At 40.8% G+C, this 24,613-nt stretch overlaps 1 protein-coding gene across 2 annotated transcripts in view; it reads right to left on the bottom strand.

Annotated features, from left to right (window-relative positions):
• ELOVL7 (ELOVL fatty acid elongase 7) overlaps positions 1–23,703 on the bottom strand; it is a 31,787-nt gene extending 8,084 nt beyond the window's left edge. The window contains exons 1-4 of one of the 2 annotated variants that reach the window (XM_071425359.1): positions 15,323–16,522; positions 13,269–13,383; positions 4,144–4,232; positions 2,011–2,201 (exon numbers count right to left, since the gene is read on the bottom strand). In XM_071425359.1, the coding sequence (XP_071281460.1) occupies positions 2,011–2,201; positions 4,144–4,207 (255 nt within the window). In that variant the 5' untranslated portion in view covers positions 4,208–4,232; positions 13,269–13,383; positions 15,323–16,522. Of the gene's footprint in view, positions 1–2,010; positions 2,202–4,143; positions 4,233–13,268; positions 13,384–15,322; positions 16,523–23,530 lie in introns of those variants that run through there. The other variant, XM_071425358.1, reaches the window with a different exon arrangement.
• Between the last annotated feature and the right edge of the window lie 910 nt (positions 23,704–24,613).

Here is a 24,613-nt window from a genome sequence, read left to right as displayed (position 1 = left end):
ATGAATTTCTAATTCCAGGACCACACCCATAGACAAGAATTTTCTTCCTACACCCATTATTTCAGCTTTAGTAACTGAAGAGAAGAAAGAGATGCATCTCAAAACCAGTGTTAAAAAACAACTTACTGTGTAAGCAAGACCACAAAACCAAATATAATTATTTTTAAAATTGCTATCACAGCTAACTATCTTAATACAAAAAGGAATACAACACAGCATCTTAGTACTCTAACAAAACCAGCACAACAGAGAGCCATTGCTAATTATCATTAAAGACAAGGAACAAATCAATATGCATGATGTATATTTAATACCATAGTCTCTAAAATTCTGCTTAGTTAAACTTCATGGTCCAATTAGTTTTCCACTCATATGAGTGACCAGAAGCTACAACTGAGAGCACACGACCAAAGGACTATATGTACCAAATATAATAAAATCTTTTCCCTTGGAATATATTAAAGTTTGGACAAGAGCAACGATATTAGTATTATAGTTGGCTTATTCTACTGCCAGCCACTATGACATCTGTACTGTATTTTATACTTTCATGATGTTTCCCATTGTCATCATCCACTCATGCATGGTAAGATCTTCACCACTCCTAACTGAAGCAGGCTTTAGCCCGTTTAACTTCCTGATTGAGGAAGAACTGATTGCTTAAAAAAAACAGGTTTCTTTAGAACACCAGCACTAGAACACCCACCAAATGACTTGGTTCCAAAAAGGGAAATAATTAGCTTCTTGCTGACCACCAGACAATAGCAGACATTTAATTGGTTACACCCTGTCCATGCACTCTTTCATGAAATTGTAACATGGAAGTCCTGACAGCAGACTTATTGAATACTGTGCCAGTGTCAGACACTAAAAGAAGTTTAATGTTTTTCTTTTATTGTTTCTTTTCAGGTTTTTTGGTAGTTTTTTGTTTGTTTCTGAGGTTTATAACCAAAACCAAACTTGGAACCAAATTCCAAAAGAAAATTCAGCAATTTTTTCAAAAAATTGTCTAAATAGCAAAAGTGTTCATCTTGCCCATCATTTTCCATGAAGTCATGACACAAAACAGCTGCTGCTGCAGTGCCTTTAGAGAGCTTGGAAGAAATGTCAGGTAGTTCACTGTAACTCATGATAAGATTCATGCAAATTAAGCTAACAGGAATATATCCTGCCAATTTGGCAAAATAATCTGACAGGTTTTATTACTAGTTTGCCAAGCCTGAAATAGCCATATGGCCTGGGGGTCACACACAGGGTCAGTACCAGCACAATGGTGCTTCACCAAGCAAACGTGTAAGGTTGTCATTCACACAATACCATCAACAAATAGCTACACTTCAAAAAACCCCACCAAAGCCCAACAAACAAATAAAGCCCAACAGCAGCAAAATCTCAGCATTGCTTTTGAAAAAAAAAAGAGAATTTGCTATTTTGGGGTTGTGGGGAAGAGCAGCGTTAAAGATACTAATAATTTGGGCTTGGGAGGGGAAAGCACGGGGCAGAGGTTAGAGGTTTTTTGTTCAGAGGGGTTTTGTTTGTTCATTTAAAGGACAAAAATGCCTTGAATTAGATTCTGTTAACCTCTGTCATTGATTTCTGTCATTTAAAAGGCAGATCTAACTGAAGATTATTTCACAGCAGACATACTCTATACAGTGTTTGAAATATCAGTTGTTGTTCCTTCCCTTTAGGAGGACAGAAACAATTACAAAATACTAAGAAAAGCATATTGTCTGCTTTTCCTGATGCAGTACAAAGAATTTAAATGATGAAAACTTTGAACTTTTAAAATTATATATAATAACACAAAATGTTTCATGTTCTCTCTTTCTGGGTATGACTTATTCTCTTTTTCCAAGAATTACAAGTTTAGCATACAGCTTGGAGGATGATAATTACTGCCATGACAATAACATTTTTTTGAGAATTGCAGTGTAGAAATTATATTAACAAATTTATTAGAAGTTAAAGACATGAAATATATAAATACATTACAAACATAGTACTTACTTCATAAGTCATATATAAAGAGAGGGCTACCACACTAAAATTATAAAATGTCATGATCTGCCTAAGTTCAAAAGGCTTTTTATTTTCCATGAGTTTGGGTCCCAAGGAAGTGACAAAATAAACGTAGGTTCCAATGATAAAAGTTGTTGGAAAAGGTGAAGACATGAGTGGCCAGCCTTCCAGTCTTGGATCTAGAGGGGGAAGAGGGAGAAAAAAAAAATCAGGTGTCTACAGTTCCTACTAAAACAGCTACAGAAAAGTACTTAATTCCTGATGGTCTAGGTTTTTCTGTCACTGATCACATTTCAGAGTCCATTCACCTCAAATCCATACTGACTGGATAACATGATTTAACCCATGTAGGACTCAGCGCTTCTTTCTTCACATATAATGAAAAGGAGACACAGACTCACGAGTGACATGAATTTCTGTCTTTACAGCACAACAAAGCCCACACTTTCATATGACAAGAGAGTTATAATACAACAAGCAAATGTTGCAAGTTATTCCACAGTTATGCCAGAGAGCTGTATTGCAGAGGCACCTCCTCCTAAGCACACCCCACTCCCTCTCCCTGCAGATGAGGCTGGCAGGTATTTCATCTGAGCATCACCATGATTTCACTGCACCCTTCTGTGGTTCATCACAGAGTCCCAGATCACCAAAGACTGCCACATTTCTCCATAAGCAGGTGAACTTACACAAACCTCATGTAATTTTCTTTGATTTTCTTTACACTGACTTTTAGAAGATTTGGCTCAGAATGATCTCAAACTTAACTACTGATTGCTTTCTGTTGCTTTCATGGTTTGCTGCAGTATTTTAAGGGTAAAATTATACTAGTGTTATTTTTGTCAAGTGTTTAATTCATAGCCAAATGTTTCAAGTCAGCGGATTTTTAACCCACAGCATTCAAGCAACCTTTCACCCATGAGACCTTCTGATGTGGTTAACAGCCACTGGAAGTAAAAACAGATTGAGGAGGAGAGCACATTACAATGCTGCTCACAGCTTGTGATGTGCCAGTGCTGCTGCCCACAGACCAAGGAGGACTGTGACCCACAGCATGAGGAATCTGCTTGTGTGTGCTGCAGGAGAACCACCATCTCTTCACAGCTGACTGTTTTTGCTGTATCCACCCTTGCCCTGCTCCTACCAAACCTTTCCCGCTGTTCTTCCCAGCTTGATCCTGAGAAAACCATGTTCCACCACTAACACTATGATACAAAATGCCAAATACAAGCACTGTTGGGCATGGAGACAACTCAGGTTCTGGAGTCATGGACACTGCAGCAGAAATGCTCGCTCCCTCCCAATCCACTTCATCCCATGAGTCATACTAATTAAACTCCCTGCTCACTTGCAGGCTGTGCTTTTACAAAACAAGAAAAATGGTGCTCAGCTATGCTAGAAAAGATGAATCAGTAATCATATATATCTAACCTTAACCACTTCTCAATTTTTTTTCCAGGAATTAGCTAATCCCTGTCACTATCTATCTACCACAGTGAGAAACACTGAGAGTGATGGGTCTTAACGCCAAAATTGAGGTCTTCTCTATCAGCTTTTGGTAAGCAAACAGAATAAGAGAGTGGCAACATAAAATCAAAGTGTGATTAATATCCCTTACTAACTGCAACAAGACAAACATCCCTTTTCAAATTACCACTGTGACAGAGTTAATTACTCTGAGGATTAATTTCAAAATACTGAAACTTATCAGGGCTTGAGGTTTTTTTTTCATTTTGCAAAAGTAAAATGCAAGACGCAATGTGCATTAATTAACTGATAAAATGCAATTGTTTGGTAATGAGAGAGAGTTGAAACTATACATTCAGCACCATAGGAAAAACTCAAACTATATATTCAGGCAACCAGAGACACTGACAGGAGAATCACTATCTGCACTTTATTTACTCTGACTTTAATTCCATAAACTACCTGAGTTTTGTTTACTTCCTATTTTAAAATGCAGAAACTAGACTGCCGTTTTAATAGGTAACCTGGCAAGTCTTACAGATATTCAAAGGATGACGAAGCTACTCCTAAATTGATAAACAGCACACCAGCATAGCTACACATTGCTATTCAAAATTACTGGGAGTTAGTAAGTTTCAGATTTAAATGACTCACCGGCATCTTTAATCCATTCATCATACAGTAGTATAGCCTTTGATGTCAGATTGCTAAAGGCCATTTTCACTTGATTTTTATGATGCTGCCTGCAGAAAACAAGCCAAAACAGAAATACGGATTTTTATCAATAAAGAAAGATTAATAAAGTTTTTTGGGAAAGATTTTCAGGAAGCAGAGTGGTAAAAAAAAGAGAAAAGACTAACAGAGCACCATATGTGAAATACAGATCAGCAAGCATTAGCTGGCCACATCCCATTATCCTTGGGTCTAATTTATAGCTGTTATGCACAACAATATGATTTTGCAATCTCTACATACAAACCAGGTGCTTCCGTGCCATAAAGTGTTATCTCAAGAAACTGTGCTGTGGTTAACCATTACAGTTAAGAGGTAAATATGAATAAACAATAGATGCTTAAATTATTTTTTATCACCATCTCCACTTAAAGTCCAAGCGGCTGATATATGAGGAAGTTCAGCTTTGCAATATTTATTATTGGAAAAAAAACTCTAAATAATAAGTATTTCTAAGGTATGTGGGAAGGAGAAAAGGTACCAATAAGTCAGCATACTCCTTTTAAATACAATAATTAGCCAAGTTATAATTAGTATGCAAATCCCACTCTGATGAATCAACTGTTTCCACACCAGAATCATGGAATGTCATAGTACCAACGGCAGCACCATTAACCCAAAAATTATCCAGCACATCCATTTTGCATGCAGTACCTCCTACTTATGTAAAACTTTTCAGAGAAGTATTCCTATATGAATACTGATTTTTGCTCCACAATCAAGCACTCATCAGCCCTTCCCTTGCCTCATTTCCCTTAGAAAATAACTTTTAAAAATCCCAGCACATTTGATGATGTTTTTCTCGTACCCCACTTAGTGTTTCACTTTACCATATGAATTCTCTCAATATCTCTGCACAATCTTCACACTGTATTCACCTTTATTAGTAGTATTTATTTATTATTTCAGGCTGCAGCACACCTTGATAACCAGCTCACTTCCTCTAGCAGCCCTTCTGCATCTCCTCCAGCTAAGCCAGCTGCAAGTTGAGAGAGCCAGTTCTTCCCTCATGATGGTAATGCATTGCTCTCCTCAGATCTCTCCACTATCATCTTCTCATTTATCTTCACCTTAACAGTCCAGAAAAACAATTTCACCCTTATTTCCACTTCTGCAAGTACATCCTGTTCACTGCCATTTCACAGGAATTTTTAGCCACTACAATCACCCTTCATTGCAAGATGCAACACAGACAAGCCTGCCTCCATTAGAGTTCAACTGATCTATTTCATCTCCATTCTCATTTTGCTGCCCACTTGTTTTCCTGGTTGCACTTCTGTCCTGTGTCTCTGAATATCTGAAACCATCACCAATTTCAGGTTTGGAAAATATTCCCTCTGCAAGTCTCTTTTAAGTTCACATTTTCCAGAAATATCATCCTCCAGCATCAGCATTTCGCAATTCAATGTCACTGCCTTCACGCTGAGCATTTTCATGCATCCTGTATTCATATTACAGTATTTGCTTCAGCACTCTATGCTTATTAAGATGCTGACAAAACAAGAAGTAGGGGGCATCCTCTTTCTTTACTAACGTAAGCATAAGGAGCACTCTTGCATTTGACACTAGCAATCACATGAGAGAAAGCATTTTATGGTTAGAGGCAAATTATAAATATTATTGTCACCTTGCTCCATAAGCCAACTATGGACAATATCAAACACACATAAATCCAGCCCTGTCCTGAACACCAGGTACTTCAGAGTGCTCAACTGTGACAGCCAAGCAATTCAGCCATAACTGGTGCTGGGGAGGAACCATTAAAAATGTTTACTTTATAAATAACTATTGTATTAAATTGCTAGACTGATTACAATAAATTCTCCTTTTAATCCAGTATACTTTCAGTTCAGACACATGAGAACAGTATGTCAAGAGAAAAGGCATGGCAAACTGAACTGTACTTCATGCAGAGGTTATAATAGAATTCTGCCAAAGCCCACAGAAATCTTGTGCAGAGCATGGCTCAATTTTTCAACAAATATATTCACTGAGTACAAATAATCATATTATGTTTAACTGGTTCTTTGGTAAGAAAAGTAGCGTCCTGATTTCACTGCCACCCAGTTTTCTCACCCTTGCATTACTGGAACTCAGACTGTCTAGCTCAATATGCTGACCAAGACTAAAGTTAAACAAGAAATCTGCTTCAAGACATGCTCTTAAAAATCCAGAAAATTCAGTGTAGATTCTGGCACTAAAACAATTGCCATATAGTATCAGTGTATTTGGTTTGCATAGCCAGGCTTTGGTGGTGGGGGGGCTACAGGTGGCTTCTGTGAGAGCCTGAGAAGCTTCCTCAGTGTCCAACAGAGCCAGTCTCTGGTGGTTTCAAAGATGTATGTGCCACTGGCTAAGGCTGGGCCAATTAGAAATTAGAAATTGTGGCAATGCCTCTGTGGTAACAGATGTAAGAAAAAAAAAACACCCGATGTTTGTGCAGTTGTAATTGCCACCAGAGAAGAGCAGAGTGAGAAGATGTGAGAGGAACAGCCCCACAGACACCCAAGTCAGCACAGAAGGAAGGGCAGGAGATGCTCCAGGGGCCAGAGCTGAGGTTCCCCTGCAGCCCCTGGTGCAGACATGGGGAGCAGCTGTGGCCCTGCAGCCCCTGGAGGGCCCTGGAATGCAGAGGTCCACCTGCAGCCTCTGGAGGAGACCCATGCTGGAGCAGGTGGATGCCTGAGAGGAGGCTGTGAACCCATGGAGAGAGAAGGCCACACTGGAGTAGGCTGTGGCTGAAGGACTGCACCCGTGGAAGAGTGACTGACATTGCAGCAGTTCATGGAGAACTGTTGCCCATGGGATGCACTCACACTGGAGAAGTTCTCCCACTAGGGAGACTCCATGCTGGAGCAGGGGAAGGACTCCTCTCCCTGAGCAGCGTCAGGGATATGTGATGAACTGACCACAACCCCCATGTGCCACCTCCCTGCACCACTCATGGGGGGACGAGGCAGAGGTGGGAAGGAGTGGGGGGTGGGGGGAAGGTGTTTTCAGGTCTCATTTTACTTGTCATTGTCATGCTCTGGTTTAGTTAGTAATAAATTCAATTATTACCTTTAATTCAAGTCTGTTCTGCCTGTGATGTTATTTAGTGAGTGATCTTTCCCAATCCTTATCTTAACCCATGAACCCTCTGTTGTATTTTTTCTCCCCTGTCCAGCTGTGAAGGGGAGTGAGAGAGAGGCTTTGGTGGGCATGTGGCACCCAGACAGGGTCAACCCACTACAATGGCCTTGGGGTGTTGATCATGACACTCTTACAGTTGTCATTCAACAACTGCAAACTCACAAATAGACAATTCTTTACATTTACCCACTTGACTCCTCCACTTTAGTTTTTATATCAGAAGTCAGACAAACGTGCTGTCAGCGTTTAAATGCAGCTCTTATGCCTGCTAGGCATTGAGGCCAAATGCAAGACTTTTATCTGGAATCTGACTATTTCCAATAGATTTCTTCTAGCTCCAGTAGAAAGGCAGATGATGAAAATAGTGAAACTGGCCCTTGCCATACTGATGGTGAGGGATTTGTCCCAACTCTCCTGACCCCAGCACTCACAGCTCCTCTTCCTTTAAAAGTCCTCAAAAATTTAGACAGCAGAGGCTCTCAGCCTTCAAGATTTCTCTTCTGTTCATAGTCAAGCAAGAAACAACTCCATTACAGTCAGCAAACTTGTTCTGAAAGTTTCTGGAGTTCAGTAACGCTGGAGTTCAGTAACTCAGAAAAGGGTAAGTTCAGTAAACAGAGAAGGATTTACACAGAAAGCAGCCCCAGCCTAACCACTCAATAGTGACTGATCTGAATCTGAAGGTAAGCAAAATATAGTAAGTTAACTCCAATTACTTTAAGAAATAATGTCTGCAAGAAAGACAGTGCTGTTCAGAACTTTCCTACAGTTAAAAGGTTTATTTAAAACCAACTTTTATATATGACATTACTATTTCACTTTCAATTTGCTTTACAATTCTACCTATTTTCTTACCTAGCTACAGTTTTCCTTCATAAATCCAATTCTGTGAACAGAATGTTAGGTTCTCAGGATAATTTTTTCTTTACCACCTACAAAAGGAGAGTTAATGGCAGCATGAAAAATATTTTGTCTTACCTTGTTACACTTACTTCACACATATTCATAAACACTGGAAAATGATATGATCAAGGCCTGCTTTTTTTAATGGAAGAGTGGAAAAAAAAGGAAATCACATACCTACACACAAGATAAACAACTAGCTTGTAATTCACCAAAGAAACCAAACCATTTCTGAAAGACTGGTTTTTAATAGTAAAACTGTGTTGTTAAGCAGTAAACTGATAATGCTTTGACCGTAATGCAATCTTCCAAAATGTTTGGCAGTAGGCTACAGAAATTATCTTCTAAGAGACTGGAAAGAGTTCACCTAAGGGGTCGAAGAGTTGGGGCCAGAGAAGGCCATTTGTTAAATGCAGAGCTTAGTTCTTCATACTATAAACTCATCTGCCCGTTACGCATTTGTATAGCCCTAGTTGAGTCAGGAAAACATACATGTGGTTTATCTACCTGCTAATGTACTTACAGCGTCAGTGCATCAGCATTTTTATTTCCAATCCTCCCTTTTCTGCTCATATCAAAATTTTAAAATGCCATTAAAATGCACAATCGATTTCCTACCCGTTGGTAGCAAACTCTCTCAAAATTAGGTAACACAAGCAGACTCATTTTCAAAATTGGGTCATTTTAAACAATATATTGCAAACAATTTACATAAACTCAAAAATACAGTCATATAAGGAGTCTGGCCAGCTTGAAAATTTCTAAATAACAGAGACAGTCCTCTCAAACACATGCAAAGCACATGAAAGTTGCAAAACAACTTTCAAAACCCCCTAAAAAAACATATGCAAGATATTCAGCTCTTCAAAAGAAATAAGCATTACTTTTGTTTTTGTCAATGGAAATAATACTGTGTACCTAAGTTCAAGTCAGTGTAGCAGCATAATTTCTGAAGGTATCTTAAAACAAATGTGCCTCCACCATTGTAAGAAAAGGAGATATAAGTGAGGCAAAGGAGAAAAAGTTTTGTATTAAAGAGCAAAGTAATCTGCTGTGCTCTGCTTGCCTGCAGCTCAGCAGACAGCTGGAAGAGCCCACTAACTGCAGCTCAGCTAAGGCATACAGCTTGGCAGAACCAGTTCCATGTTGGACCATTACCTTTACTGGAGAGACAAGGGCAGATAAGATTGTTTACACCAACAGAAATGCCACAAATGCTACAGCAAACCATATGAGAATGTCTGATGAGAAATGGTAAGGAAACAAGCTGTTGGAAGCGCTCAAGTTCACTTAGCTCACAAAACTATTAGTGATTTTTGTAATGGGAATTACTGGTATGCCTGAAATATTCTTAATTTTTAAATGAGAACAAGAAGTTTCTCACATTCCTTTGGTTAACCCACATGAAAGATATTTACCATTCTTTATGCTCATTTATTCCCCCTACATAGCTTTTAAATAATAAAACAGATATCAAGATTTACTTTTAAATAGTAATTTTACAAAAATTGTTTTATCTTAATGGGTACTATATAAAATATGCACATAAAAGAACTTCACAAAAAAATGCACAAAAAAAAACCCAAACAAAAAACCCCTCAGAATGAAACAATCTAATATAAGCTCTGTCACTCCAAAAAACAATTTTCAATTCACATCAACTTAAAACACTTAACATTAAAAATAAACATTAGAGAAAAAAACTTATTTCTAAAAAGACAGACAAGATACTTTTACAATGATCCTTTAGAAAATGTCTGGAGATTATGACAACCCAGGGCAGAATTCAGTGGTCTAATTTACACCCAGGATGGGTCTCAAAAACAAAGCTTCTGGAGTATCACACCTCGCCCAGTGATGACCGGAGGATCATCCACCCTGCAGACCCCAGTGGAAGAGGGGGAGAGCCTACAGCAACATTGACACATGCAGGCCTAATTTCAAAATTATAGCTTAAGAAATGGCAGTAATACTGGCTTACATATTCAGGCACAATTATGAAACTTTCATGTTTCAGAATCACTTTGTATACTGTTGTTAATTCTGCTCTTGAAGTTCAGAAGGTAATTAAATTAGGACGTTTCGCAGATGGTATCTTAAGATTTACCTGGGAAATACCAGCTCTGCCCTTCCTATTTCCCAAGGCTGTGTGTTACATAATTGCAGTTATTTTAACTACACTACTCCCTTATGTCACATGGCAAGCAACTACAAACTGCCTATTATATTACACCGATTACTCACCCATGTTCTGCAACAAAGTTTTAAACTTCAGCTGGGTGTCACCTGTTGTTACGGATTTTGCTGAGAAAAGTTTCTGTCACCTTCTCCATTTTTATGCCTTCTCTCAACCATCCAGCCCAGTTTGTGAGAGATTCATCTCACATGCATTTGGTGAGAGATTCATCTCACATGCATCTTGCTTAAAATTATATGGCTTTTTCCTCTTTGATAATATTGCTTATAAACACTGCCCCTGCTAGATGACAGTGGACATCCTAAAAACAGATTACTGAGGCTTAAGAAGCTTTATTAGAACATTTTCTAAAATTCCTCATTGGAACTATTCAATAAGATATCTGATGTTTATCTTGTATAGTCACTCTTACTGATCTTTTTACATAGCACTTCATTATTTAATCCTTTACTTTTTAAACTAGCATCAAATCTGTTATTCACCTATGTGACTAAAGTACTTTAAGTAGCACAACTAGTGAAAACAGCTTTCATTTCAACTACACTTCTCACTGGTTTTTTGTCTGTCCAATGCATTTCCCACTCTGCTGCTGTGTAAAATAATGACCAGTTTGGACTTGCTTCCACACCTCTCGATAAATAGTTAAAGGAACAGATACTGAAAACTCCATGGCAAAGCTGAACAGTAACAACAGGCACAGAAAATCCCCTTCTTATGGGAACAATTTCAGGAGTATAGCCCTGCTTTGTACCCCAGCTCCCAGCCAGAATTACACGGGCACTCTCCTGGATCACACACCCTGAACCAATCACCAGTGTCTGAATGAGGAAGGCCCCCTGTGCAGTCCAGTCCCACAGCACCACTGCCAGTGGGGCTGCTCCAGGCAGCTGCAAGATAAGCCACAGCAGTTCACCAATCTAAATTAAAGCTTAGGCTTTGAGAATGAAAAAAAGTTATTATTTCTCAGTCAACTCGGACTTGAAAGGCTGAACTGGCTTGTGCAAAGGAAACATTAAAATTCACAAACTGAAATGCCATAGAAAGGGAGAAAAGTGGGAATAACAGCCCTGTCATGGATCCCTTTAAGCTGATAATGAAGTCATGTAGGGAGGCCACATCATCATCCAGTCCCACCTACTCATAGACACTCCTGGGCTTGATTGCTAGTCAAGCACTTCACATGCTCCACCTCAGAAAGTCATCCCACTGTCCACCAGGACACTCTACAAGATGAGATGTGAAACCACAAAAATTACATTGTGCTACAGTAAGGCAGGAAAAGATCTGTCATCACCAGTATCTTAAATATCTTAAACATATCACCTGAGGTTGCAGGGATACATGTGAAATGATCCTAGGGACTAATCTTCTACATCAATAGAAAGACTTATCAAGTCTAAATAGTTCTTGCAACCATAGCCTGAAAGGAAGTTTCTTTGCAAGTCTGAATCTACTTATCAGGTTAAATCAAGTATAACACTCTGGGCACATCCCTGAAAATGTCCTTAGTTTCACTTAGGACTTGAGCACCATTGACATCACTGTATCTTCACCAACTTTCTCTCCCCATACTTTCAATGTTTCAGAGAAAACAAACAACATTAGCAGGCGTAAAGTTCCTAAGATTTCAACTTGTTTTCAGTGCTCCCCTTCCTTTAACAAAAGCTCTTTATTGAGCATTTAAATGTCAGCCATCCTTCAGCCAACCAGTCTCACCTCCCTACTCTAGTGCAGTGAGTGGCTCCTCATAGAGCTTAGAGCAGCAGCTCTTCTCCTTGGTGCCCCAGTGCATTATTTACCCTCGGCCCCTTTGAGTTTGGTTCTAGCTCAGTGACACCTGCTCACAGTGTCACCTAGACCTGCATACACAGTGACTCCTGAGGCACACGCAGCATGACAACTTTCACTTAGAAGTCAAAATAAGGCTGCTAATGCAACCTCACTTCCATTAGATAGTGGTATATCATTACACTTATCAAAGGCCTTTGGTAATGCATTGATTTAGTAACTGGGCCATATCCAACCCAGGTTAATATCCTCCTTTCCCAAAGGATTTAGACTCGCCTGCTTCCTCCTTACCTTATTGTACAACTAGGAAAGCACCATTTCAGATTTACTTGAAAGACCAGATCAACTAAGCTTTAGGTCATTTTAAGCAGACTTTCACAAAACATGAACTAAAGGCTAGGAAGCAGTAACACAATCTAGTATTTTCAGCTGTGCTGTGCAATCATGCTAACTCATACCCCCTGTGCTCCCTGCTCGTTCATCTACAAGCCAACATCTCCCTAACATACAGAGCTCTTACCCATTCTGTTTGTTTTTCCTCTACAAACAGCTATAGCAGAGACAGTTCTGATAAGGATATGTAAGAATTATTTACAGCTGTGGTGTTTCTAAAGTGCATACACATCATTAGTAACCAAGCAAAACAGAATATAGAGCTCTGTACTGAACTAGAGGGGTAAGGACTGCTATTTACATGCACTGCAAAAGATAACACAGACTGGGTTTTTTAAGCTGCCTTGGAAGCACATTTTTAATACTCAGTTTATAGGTAAGCTCTAAAAAGAGAGAGGGAGTGCAAGTGCCAACTAAATACTTTGAATGAAAGGGATCAAAGATGTCAAATGTCTGAGACTGTCCCCTTCTCTTAGCAGCAAGCTGAGTCACTGAGTCACTCCACCATATCGTCTACCCTAATTTACAGTTAAGAGCTAATGCATAAGAATTAACCGAATATAACGCTCTCATACATTGAATTAATCACAATAGAAGCAGTTTGCTACCAAGGACTTGGTTTGTGTTTACCCACCTCTTAGTAGAACAACAGCAAAAATTGTCATTAAATAGTCACAGTGGGGGTCACTCCATGGAAGCTAAACAGAAACAGAAAAGCAGAGCTAGACTTCAGCTTCCAGAGAAGACTCCTTAAAAATAAAGGGAACAGGACTCATTACATAGGTAGTAACTTGCTAACCTAGCCAATGCCAATGGAAAAAAAGTAGACAAGCTTTTTTATTTCCGAAGACATGTCATAACCAAGTAATCAATGGTAATATACCAGCTGGTATTCAGCACTAGGGGAAAAAAATTAGACCATAATTTTCACTTGCAGTAGACAAAGACAGGTAGATTGAGCTGTCTTTGTAACACGAAAATACATCAGAAAAGAGTTTCATAGAAAGAGAATATGGAAAAAGAAAAGTAAATAATTACCTTAAGAACACAATATTCACCTTAAGAAAGAAGAGGTAAGCAACTAAAGTGAAAAATATTCGTAATTATTAAAGGAAGAGGTGTTTTTCCACAGTTACATCTTGTGTATAGCATACACTCAGCTCTTGTCACTGTAGTTGCCATGGCAAAACAACATTGCAAAATCAATGCCATTTTATGGAATTTTTATTGCACCAGCTCTACCCTTGCTGGGTTCAGAATATTAGTAAGTAGTAACACTGATAACACCCGTGCAGAGTTGCAACATACTATTTTGTACACCCTCTAACGCAGCAATTTACAGTAGTTGAACTGCTCCCACACCACTCTCCCATGCTGACGTGAGCTAATTTGCTTTACCATTGTTTCCCACTGGCTTGCACTTGCTCAACCTACCCACCCTCTGGGTCCTGGGCCGATATCCTAGGCAGCAAAATAATGCATTCCTTCTGCTCCTATTTTGCTTGCATTGCAGTAGGCAGGCATAAATTTTAAAGGCAGCTGACCTAGAACTGACACCCTCCCTTCCCTCCCCCTCTTTTTAAGCTTCCATGCACCATAGTGGACATGCTGCTGAGCATTGTAAACATCAGCAACTGCACCCTGCCTGGGAAGCTCTTCCAAGAGAGCGGGAACCAGCTGTGCTGGCACCTTTGGCAGTGACCCGTGCAGCGCAACGTCAGCTCGAGGAGGTGTGACACGGGCACAGTGACAGGTGGTGGCAGAACTTTGGGGTGACAAAAGCCATTTTAAAGGAAATGTCCTAAGTGCTTTTTAAACTAAAGTCTCAGAACACTCCTCCTACCCAAGAAAGCATGCTGACCGTATCATTAAAAAGCTGCCGCTCCCATGTCCAGTCTTGGCACATGTATTTTTTGGAGCACTCCAGGAAGCAACTACACTGCCACATCCTAAATCCTCCCAGTCCAGAGCTGGTAATTTATACAGCTGCAGCTGGAAGTTTCAAATCACTGAGGGTTATGCAGGGAGGTATACAGGACTTAGGTTGTTGTTGTTTAAATTAACATTCTTCAGCATGATGAAAGGTTTGGTTAATCAGTATGAAGCACACTCAAGAGTATTAGTATCAGGCAACCCATGAAGGCACATTATACCACTGTTTGGAGACACAGGCCTCTCAGTCAGAACAACTAAATAGAGCAATAAAGTCAATTTCTGATGGCACTCAATTTTTTATTTCTACATCCCAAAGAAGACCTCCACTTTAAAAAAAAAAAAAAAAAAGGTAATTAGCTTACACTTACACATGACCAAAGTTACTATGGAAGGGAAAAAGTGAAATACAATTTTCTGAAATGGAAAAGCCAGATGTTTCTATTATACCTCTTACTCAATGGAGGAATCACAACGGGGTGGAGAATGGAAATAGACAGCAAATAGGCATCTGAAGTTTAAGGATAACTGGAGGAAATTATCGCACAGGCTCATCCTGAAGTCAAAGCCACTTGCATTGTGATTATATGTTGAATCCAGAGATGAATGCATGGAAATTAGTACATTATAAACTCCCACTTGATTCTATTTAAAATTTGAGTAAGTTTTTGGGTACCACTCTAGTCATCCTGCATGTTGCTTACACTACTTGCCTGATAACTTTCCCCAGTAACTTTTGCTTTTGAGATGACTCACCTGTCGGAGGCAGATCCAGTTTGGCAGCTTGGGCACACGGGGTGAACACAAGAATGGGAGCACCTTTGCTTTCAGACAGTGCTAGCAGCAGTTCCAAAATACTCTTTTCCACTTGCTATGCAGATAACCTTCTAAGGACTATGGAAGTGCTGGACTTTCAAAGGCTTCTTGTGACCGACTTGGAGGTCAGAACTCAAGAAACAGTATGGAATAGGAATATTCATGTTTGCCTGTAAGCATTGGAGTGAGGAAACATCCAGACACAGTGACCTAGGGCAGGCAAAGGCCTGTAGGAACTAAAGAAAAAGGCTGCGTGGGCAACACAATGTTGCAGGGACAGTATTCAGAAGACAGCCTAACCTCAACAGCTCACATGAAAGCAAAATCATGCATTACCTAAAAACATTAACTGGTTTGATCTGCAAAGATTTTTTAAAACCAGATCTTGTTATGAAAATTCAGCTTTAAAATATATAGATTTTTCATTCAAATTCCAAGAAATCAATATGCAAGAGTTTACAGAACAAAATGCAAAATAGAGGTTGATATTGTGGGCAAAGATACATTAATGACAATACACAGCGATGAAGGCATACTTCTGCTCCAGATCTAGTTATCTAGACCTTAGTTCCCTGCTAATAGTGATTTCTAAAAGTCTTCATTATTTTGCACTTCCTGGAAGCTCAAGAACAGCACAAAAAGCAGCACTGTGCAGACCATGAGTTTGTAACTCAGAGCTGGAACATCAAACAGTAACTTCACAGAGAAGCAGAATCAAACAATACATCCCTGCACAAATTTGATCACAGGTATGTAAGGATTTTTCCATCTTCTATCAATATTTTCCACTACCACAATAGAATGTACTTTTAACCATCTTTCCAATCACTTGGAGACCACCCAGGATCACAAGACATCTCGGCAGTTTAAAATACAACAGTTCATCCAGACAGCATGGAGGGATGAACCAGCTATCTCTGGGCAAGGCAACTGCACTTTTTTTGTCCTCTTTTCGATCCTGAAAGATTGCCAAATATAAATAGCTTAAAAAAAAAAAAAAAAGAGATCCTATCAACAAAGTGCATTAGGCAATGGAAATGCAACATCAGAATAACACAGGAGACAATAATACTTCCAATAAAGAAGCTTGGCAAGCAGCAGAGTACTCAGCCTAATACTAATGTTCCTTTAAAACACCAGTGTACTAGAAACAGACAAGTGTCTAACAGTCTACTCAGCATGCTACAGCAGTATAACAGAATAAAACTGGACTGTCTCCAATACAAAAAATTAGACTTATGTCTAGCTATGCATTTAAGTTATCAAAAATAGTATTTTTGACATACAGGTTTCAATGCCTTGCAGGAGAGGTCCATCAGTGGGTTTGGTTCACTCTGTTTGAAGTTCTCAGCCCCCAGAGAAAAAGGGGCATGTCTTCTACCAATTAACATAACAAAGCTGTAAACAAAGCCAAAGTGTTTTGTGCTGGTTCAATACTCCAGTTAATATGCAAAACTAGTGGGCCACACCCCCCCTTTCTGAACCTAAAGCAACACCATAGCCCTCATCATGAAAGCAAACCTGGTTTGCTTCTACTCTTCTTCTGCCTCACTTCACAATGACTCTATTGCTCACACTTAAGCCAAACAATTTGCTTTTGCACATATTCTTTGTCTTACATATACATTATTCAGGTGCAGGTTCATCCAGCTGACCATATCCAAAAAGTGTGATGCCATCCCACTGACTGGAAAGGAAGACTGGATCTCTTCCCACTGAAGTAATCTCAAAGAATGAGCCAAGGTCATACAATTTCATGCTCTGTAAAAGTGACTCCCTCACTTATCACAGAAGTCTTTCTAGATTCAATCAAGTGTGATGCTTCAGCACCTTGGATGAAAGCAACTGATGAAATATCACATTTTACAACAATATGCGTAAACTCTCTACAGCATAAAAGCAAGAACACCAGATTGCACAATTTCTACACCTCCAGAGGCAATTTTCCATTCCGTACTTTTAAATGTAGTTCAAATGGGGTACATGAGATGTTCAGTTTCAAAATAAAATAGCAACCTCATTTCAAAACTGAGAAAAATTCCAGAGCAAACCAGAACTCAACATGGTCCATGTTCAGGAACAATTTCTCCACAACTTTCTGATAAGTTTCACTGACTGATTAAGTGGATCATTTCAGTTTACAGAAAGCTGTTTCAGGATGATCTGAAATTCAGATGGAGTATACTTACCCCTTAAGATTTCAAGCAGTTATTAAAGGACTAGTTGAAGAGAGGCACAGAATATTCCAATGGCACCTGTATTTTACATTCCCTCTTCTCTTTCTAAAATCTGCCATGCTCCTAGTTAGAAGTTAAACTGAGTGAACTTCTTAAACATCTAAAGCTATGGCATGAGGTTATTTACAGTCTTGTCTTAATTTTTTTTTCCTTTTTCATGTAAAAACAATCTTAAGCAAATTCCCTAACAACCTGACTTGTTACAGAACAACAGGTGCTACAGAAACAATATTGTCAGCACAGCAGAAATAATGACCGTGATTGTAACAAGGCTTTTGAGAAGTGCACTTACAAGTAATTTTATGAAAGGTTTCATTTCAAAGTCGACAGTGAACATTTGAGTTTACTTCATTATCCTCTTGGCTTTGATCAACTGTATATTCTACAATTCTCATTCACAAGAGACAAAGGGGGACAGGGGCACTTCCAAAGTAATAATAATAGTGGTGATAATAATTTAATTAAGCTTGTCACACCCCTTCTGTAGAGTTAAAGACTAAAAAGTGATTTTTTTTCTTCAACACTGAACTAACAAGCTAGAACTCTGACTACAAAATGATAAAGAATGTATTTAATCTAGATTTTTCCAACTGTACATTTAAACAAATACAAAAGGGATTATTGTGGATGTTAAGAATGCAAATACTGAAAAACACACTGTTCTCTTGCAATATACTTGAATCCAAGTAATTTTCACCTGTATAAAAGGAAACCTTGCCAGCTACTACTTCTCTGAACTGACTACAGACATTTCCAAATGCCCATCTCCATCTATTCATAATGCCACAACTTTCCTGAAAGAAAGAACACAGTACCAATGTGAACCATTCCCATACTCTAAAAGCATACAGAGAACCACTGAATCAGGTTTTTGTGACTTGGCTTTAAGTCATTTCAGTACTGATGATACAATGCAAATTATTTCCAAATCAACAAACTGATCTTTGTGAGTCAGAGTCCAGCAAGAGTCCTCCCCTTCTTTTGTTAGAAAACAAAGAATAAAAGGAATAGAGTAAGCTATATTTTTATCTCAGGCATAGCCATAAACCCTGAATGCCATCACTGGGATAGGAGCATTCTCTTGAATTCCAGCCCATGAGATGCCTGTTGAAACTTAGCAGCTTTTTGCACAGTACATCCTATTTCTTTGCACAGGGTTTTGCAGTGCACTAGAGAAACTTATGCTCACATTCACATGCATTCAGTGAGGCATTGCTTTAAAAAAAAAAAAAAGTCTTTGAATAGAGGTTCCAGGCACAGAGCCCAATGTGCAAGGCCCATATCAATATAAAACATAATCCAAACTACAAAGAATTTCACAATACAATTAAACACCGGCAGGCAGCATGTAGGAATTCATAAAGCTGCTACAAGCAGCTTCTCTTGAGCACAGCCTGCTCAAGCAGAGCAAGTCTGGTTGTTTACAGGGAAAGTTTGCAATTAAAAGAGCACTTTTAATAGTAGCAATGTAATTTTAATCAACCTCTCTCCCCATTACTCATAGCTGCTCCTAGGTCACCCTTGACTTCTGCTGGAACAACCATTTTTCTGGCTGCATAATAAAACAGATTGGGAAACAGACCCAGCGCAGGAGAGCAGGCCTCACAGAAAAAGAAAGGGTTTTTTTTAACCCAGACTGTTTCCTCAGTGCTTCTTAGTACCAGCTTTCACCAAGAAATACTCCAGCCCAAAAGAAAAGTGACACAAGAAGCACATGCAAAGAAAAGCACGTGGAATAAGAGAAATGTTGATGAAACTGCAGCATCAGCCTAAGTAGGTATCATGAGCAGAGTGGAGACAAGGGTTCATGTGTTTGCTGCTTTTATCCTGGCACAGTGTAAAGGGGCAATCTGGATACCATTGCTCCTAGGAAATAAGGTGATTCATAGAGTTTACTGACACCCATATTTGTCTTCCTTGTGACATCTGTGCCTCTCTGCAGGTGGAAGCCAGAGTCTGCTTTGGGCTGCATAAGCTTCACAAGTAGTTTTTAAGAGATTTGTGTGCTACCTCAGGATTTTGAAATTAAATGCTACTGAAATTCAATTCCTCAGACTCTCATCAAGAACCAAGATAACACTTAAAGACACTTAAATCTGTGGTTCTCTAAACTGTTTATTCATCTCACATTACTCCATTCATGAACCACTTATAGGTGTTTTCTAATCAACATCTTCAGTGATAAATTGCTTTGTGTAGCCAACATAAGCAGACAGAATGAAAAAACAAAAAACATGCAGAAGAAAAAAAGACATCTTGACAGACACATTGAAAGCATTTTACTTTGTGAATTCATTAAAAATAGAAAAAAATTACCAAAAAACAAAATGAAAACCAACTAACTATTCAATATTTGCATGTCAATGGTCAGTATTAAACAGTGAAACCAAAGACAAGTAACGATAAGAAACACCTGAGTTATTCTAGTGTCTCTCATCAGTGTAAACTCATATACTTAACTTTTTATGTTTTGAATTTCAACTAAATGTCATATACATAGAAAAAAATCTTAATTGCTACTTCACTGGCAACTTTGCCAAACTTTTGGAAAATTGGAAATGTGACAACAGGCACTTAAATTTCTGCATTTCCCTCTAGCTTTAGAGGTACCCTTTAAACTGAGCTGTTTAAAAAAAAGTACAATCGGTTTACAAAATTAACTACTACATTTGCTAATTCTTTTGTTCTAATAATCTCATCTTTTTGAGGAGTAAAAGGTTTTGTTTCCACCCTTTAGGCTGCATTTGCCCTTTACATGCAGCAGTGAGCCTCAGTAGTGGGTGAGGTCCCAGGGCAAGCACATGGGACTTGCTCCCTAGCACTGTGGAACAATGCAGAGTAACCACTCAGCTTTCAGAGCAGCTGTCAAGCAAAGACCAACTTTCCTTTAAGTACTCAGGCCTACCAAAACTGCTATTTGAAATTAACAATCCATATACTGCAGTAGACAAAAACACACCTAAGTCTGCCATTTCTTGAATTTAATACATACTTGGGAAACAAGAAACTGATAAAAACACTGCCTGTGTGTCACATGCTGTGACTTCATGAAAGAAAACAAGAATAGTGAAGACCTGCAGTAAGGGACAGAAAGGAAGTATTTCTTCCTTTCCAGCTGCCCAGGCTTTGAGAAGCAGCTTAAAGTTTCAGACATCCATTAGCCTGAAGAGAATATGAGTGTTGGGCTATGACATTATTTGTATAAAATATGCCGTGCCACTGAAGATGTCAACACCCTATCTATTCATATTTGCCTATATACTATAGCTCTACTATCCCTATTTTACAAGTTGTCCTTGAGCCACTCCAGGCAGAACAACACAGTTGGTCTAAACCCATAACTGATATCTACACCATCTTATTTCAGCACACCAGCCTTCACCAGGAAAATTATGGGGCAGCAGCCTCTGACAGCCATGCTGAGGCAGTCGTCAGGCAGGGAGAGATGCCACATGAAGTCTGCCAACCTAGATCCACAGTACAACAAACACAATTTCACAAGCAGCTAATGAAGATCCATAAAGGGATCTTGGCTCCCTTCCATCTCCTGTCCTTGAACATGGCACAGAGGTGACATTCTCCCACTTCCCTCACCCCACACATGCCCATCCCATGCACTGCTTGTGCCTCTGCCTCACTCTGCAGCTGCCCACACCTCCAGAAATTTGTGTGTTAGGCAACCAGATACGGGCAGACCAGAGGAAGCAGACACACTGTGCAGAAGCAGTTTCAAGAGGAAGAGCAGAAGTCCACAGTGGAAGGGCGGGGGGGGGGGGGGAAGTTTGCCAATTTATTGCAGCAGAGAGAAACAAAGTCAGGAAAGGCAAAGAGAGGACGGGGTGCACACTTGGCAAATGCCATCAAGTCATGTCAAGATACAAAAATGCCCTGACTAGTTCTTTTACTGATATGCCACTAGTTGATAGGCATTTCATGGTATTTCCTGAGTTTCATAATGAGTTAAATCCTATTTGGCTCGTATTACTTGACTAATGCTGTGGCATCTTTCCCAACACATTCCATGAATATTGCTTCCTGTACCAGAACCTGTCTTGCTCTACCAATAAGTTCTAAGTAGAAAGATCACATTATATTGAAATACCATAAAGTTGCATTATTCTGTATTATCAACAGAGGTGTTGCCTAGCAAGAATTTCAAAGAATCATAGAATGGCCTGGGTTGAAAAGATCACCTAGTTCCAAATTCCTGCCATGGCCAGGGACACCTTTCACTAGACCATGTTGTTCAGAGCTTCATCCAGCCTGGGCCTTTCAGGGATGGGGCATCCACAGCTTCTCTTCCAGTGCCTCACTGGGCAAACTCTTCCAGCACCTTACTTTAAGCCTATTTTCTCTAGGTTTTCAAATTCTAGGTCTTTGTACATTTTCTTCAGGTAAACCTGTGAGTACAAGTGCTCCCACTCTTCAGGGAAGTGTTTTCAGGGTACATCCACACTGCCTAATGCCATGTCAATACACCATGATTCCACCTCTACCTGAGGCAGCTCCAAGGCAGCCTGAGTGCATTCCAGGCAGCACCCCAAGTGTTGAGCAGCAGAATAAATCAGGCAGCATGTTCCCAGGCTGCTCCCAACAACCAGAAATACTTGTTGAAACTTCTCCCACATGGTAGTAGTGCTCACTACAGACCTACACATGGGTCTGGGAAGAACTGAATTACAATGAAGTAAGAGAGTATCCATACATGCCTGTAAGTTTTCTTGTTTGTCTGAACAACTTTAATTGACATACCTTGATTTCCTATGCAAGCAAAAAAAAAAAAAAAAAAAAAATCAGTAAGAGCTGGTTTGCTGCCTCACTATGACTTTTCAAGCATCACACTATTCTGTCTTGGTGAAGCGACACCCAAGACCCAACCAAAGTTTCAATTCAAAACGTATTTACAAATTAAGTATCCACAAACTTACAATTCTATAACAATATACATGACAGCTACAGTTGCAAAGGACAAGTAAGTCTAAGAGGCAGCTCCAATGTAGCCTCATCAACCCCCCCTAGCTGGCACTGACCTGCCTCCTTGGCTCCTGGCCTCACTGCCTATGTGGCCAGTCCTTAAGGACAGACCTGCCCCACATGGCAGCAAAGATGACCTGTCTCCAAAGACGAGGAAGGCAGCAAGCCAGTCAGCCACCCTTCCAGCTTGCCAGACAACCCCTGGCTAGACATCACCCCTCCAGCCCTACATTTTAATATCACCATCTTAAGCACATGGGCCACACCTCTCCCCTGACTGTCTCCAGCCTTCACCCTTGAAGAGAAAAACCTCCGTTTCTTGCTGCCTGAGATCACCCTATGGGATCAAAAGGTGTGGGAAGAAAAAAGCATTTTTCAACAATAAGGTCCCTGATGCAGTGGGGCCATGCACATGCCACGATGTAACTTGTTCTTCATGACAGGAAGAAGAGCTCTGTTTATGGGAGGCATAGCCACAGGTCCTTGAGAGACAGGCACCGGGAGGTGTGGGGCACAGCCAGAGGGTTTAGAGGAACAAGTCCTGCTTAGTGCCAGACCGGGTGAAAGGGTTTAGAAGCACAGACGCGGTGCGGTATAGGGCACAGTGAGAAAGCTTGGAGGCAAGGCACCGCAGGGTGAAGTACACTCAGTGGGGTTGGAGGAGGAAGCACCACAGGGCACTGCCTGAGAGTCTGGCAGTATGGCACAGGAGGGTGCGGACAGGGAGAGGGACCAGGGATGCAGGTGCACCCAGAGGACGAAGTTGCGGAGCAAAAAAAGATCAGCGCGGAACAGCCAGGGGTTGCGGAAGAGAGAAGAGGTACGCGGGAGCAACCAGGGAGTTTGTAAGGAAGGTAGGCAGGAGGCAGCCCCAGACCCGTCCCGTCCCGTCCCGTCCCGCCCCGCCCAGCCCTGCACGCCCCAGCGCGGGACAGACCCTGCGGAAGAACGCCGAAGGCTCCTGCTCCCAAGATCGCCGCACTGCCCCGCGCTCCGGTTTCCCGCTCCCGCCGGACCCACTCACGCGGCAGCAGCGCGCCCCACCTGTCCCCGCACCGCCGGGCGGCAACTGCGCGGCGGCACCGCGCGGCCCGCGGGAGGGCGCGGAGGGGGCGGGCCCCACCGCCCGCCCCGCCCCGGCACCGCCCCCGGGCCGCCCCTGCACTGCCCCGCCCCGCTCCGCCCCGCACCGACCGGCGCTCAGGGCTGAGGGTTGGGAACCTGCGTGAGCGAGACCAGAGAAGGCCGCAAGTGCGATCCGAGAGTTGGAGCACTTCCCCTGTGAGCAAAAGCAGAGGGAATTGGGACTGTTCAGCCTGAAGAGAAGTCTTCAGGGAGATCTTATAGTCCCTTTTACAGCCTCAGCAGGGCTATAGGAAAGATGGGGAGGGACTTTTAACAAGGGCATGTAGTGATATGACAAGGGGGAACGGCTTTAAACTGAAAGAGGGTAACTTTAGATTGGATATTAGGAATAAGTTCACCATTGTGAGGGTGTTTAGGCACTGGCACACCTTGCCTAGAGAAGCTGTGGATGTCCCATTTCTGGCAGTGTTCAACGCCAGCCCAGAGAGGGCTTCTGAACAACCTTGTCTAGGGAATGCTGTCCTTCCCCACAGCAAGGTGGCTGGAAATAGGTGCTCTTCAAGGACCCTTCCAAGCTAAACTGTTTGGTGGTCCTGTGACAACTGGTTTTTTAACTGTTGTGGTACTGGTGTGGTGTTAAGGGGTTCTCCAAATGCCCTTAGATCTCAATCTCACTAGCATGGAGGAGTGAAAACTGCAATGTGGCTTCTTGGTGTTGCTTTGGGATCCATGGCAGCTAAGTGTCACCCAAGGCAACACCAGGAAAGTGTAAAAATTCCTTTTTAAAAACAAAACACAAGCAGCCAGCTTTGGCTCGCTGCTTTTGGGAACACTCCCACCCCAAAAAATGCAGTACTCCTCTCTTAGAGAGTGTTCAGCGTGACAGTAACTGTCCCCAGTGACTCCCATCTAGACAAGTATGGGGCACAAAGAA

This window comes from Agelaius tricolor, unplaced genomic scaffold (assembly GCF_023055355.1).
Source record: "Agelaius tricolor isolate 1412-34295 unplaced genomic scaffold, bAgeTri1.0.p SCAF_4, whole genome shotgun sequence".
In the NCBI taxonomy this organism is placed as follows: Eukaryota; Metazoa; Chordata; class Aves; order Passeriformes; family Icteridae; genus Agelaius; species Agelaius tricolor.
This window is presented reverse-complemented; position numbering and strand designations above follow the sequence as displayed.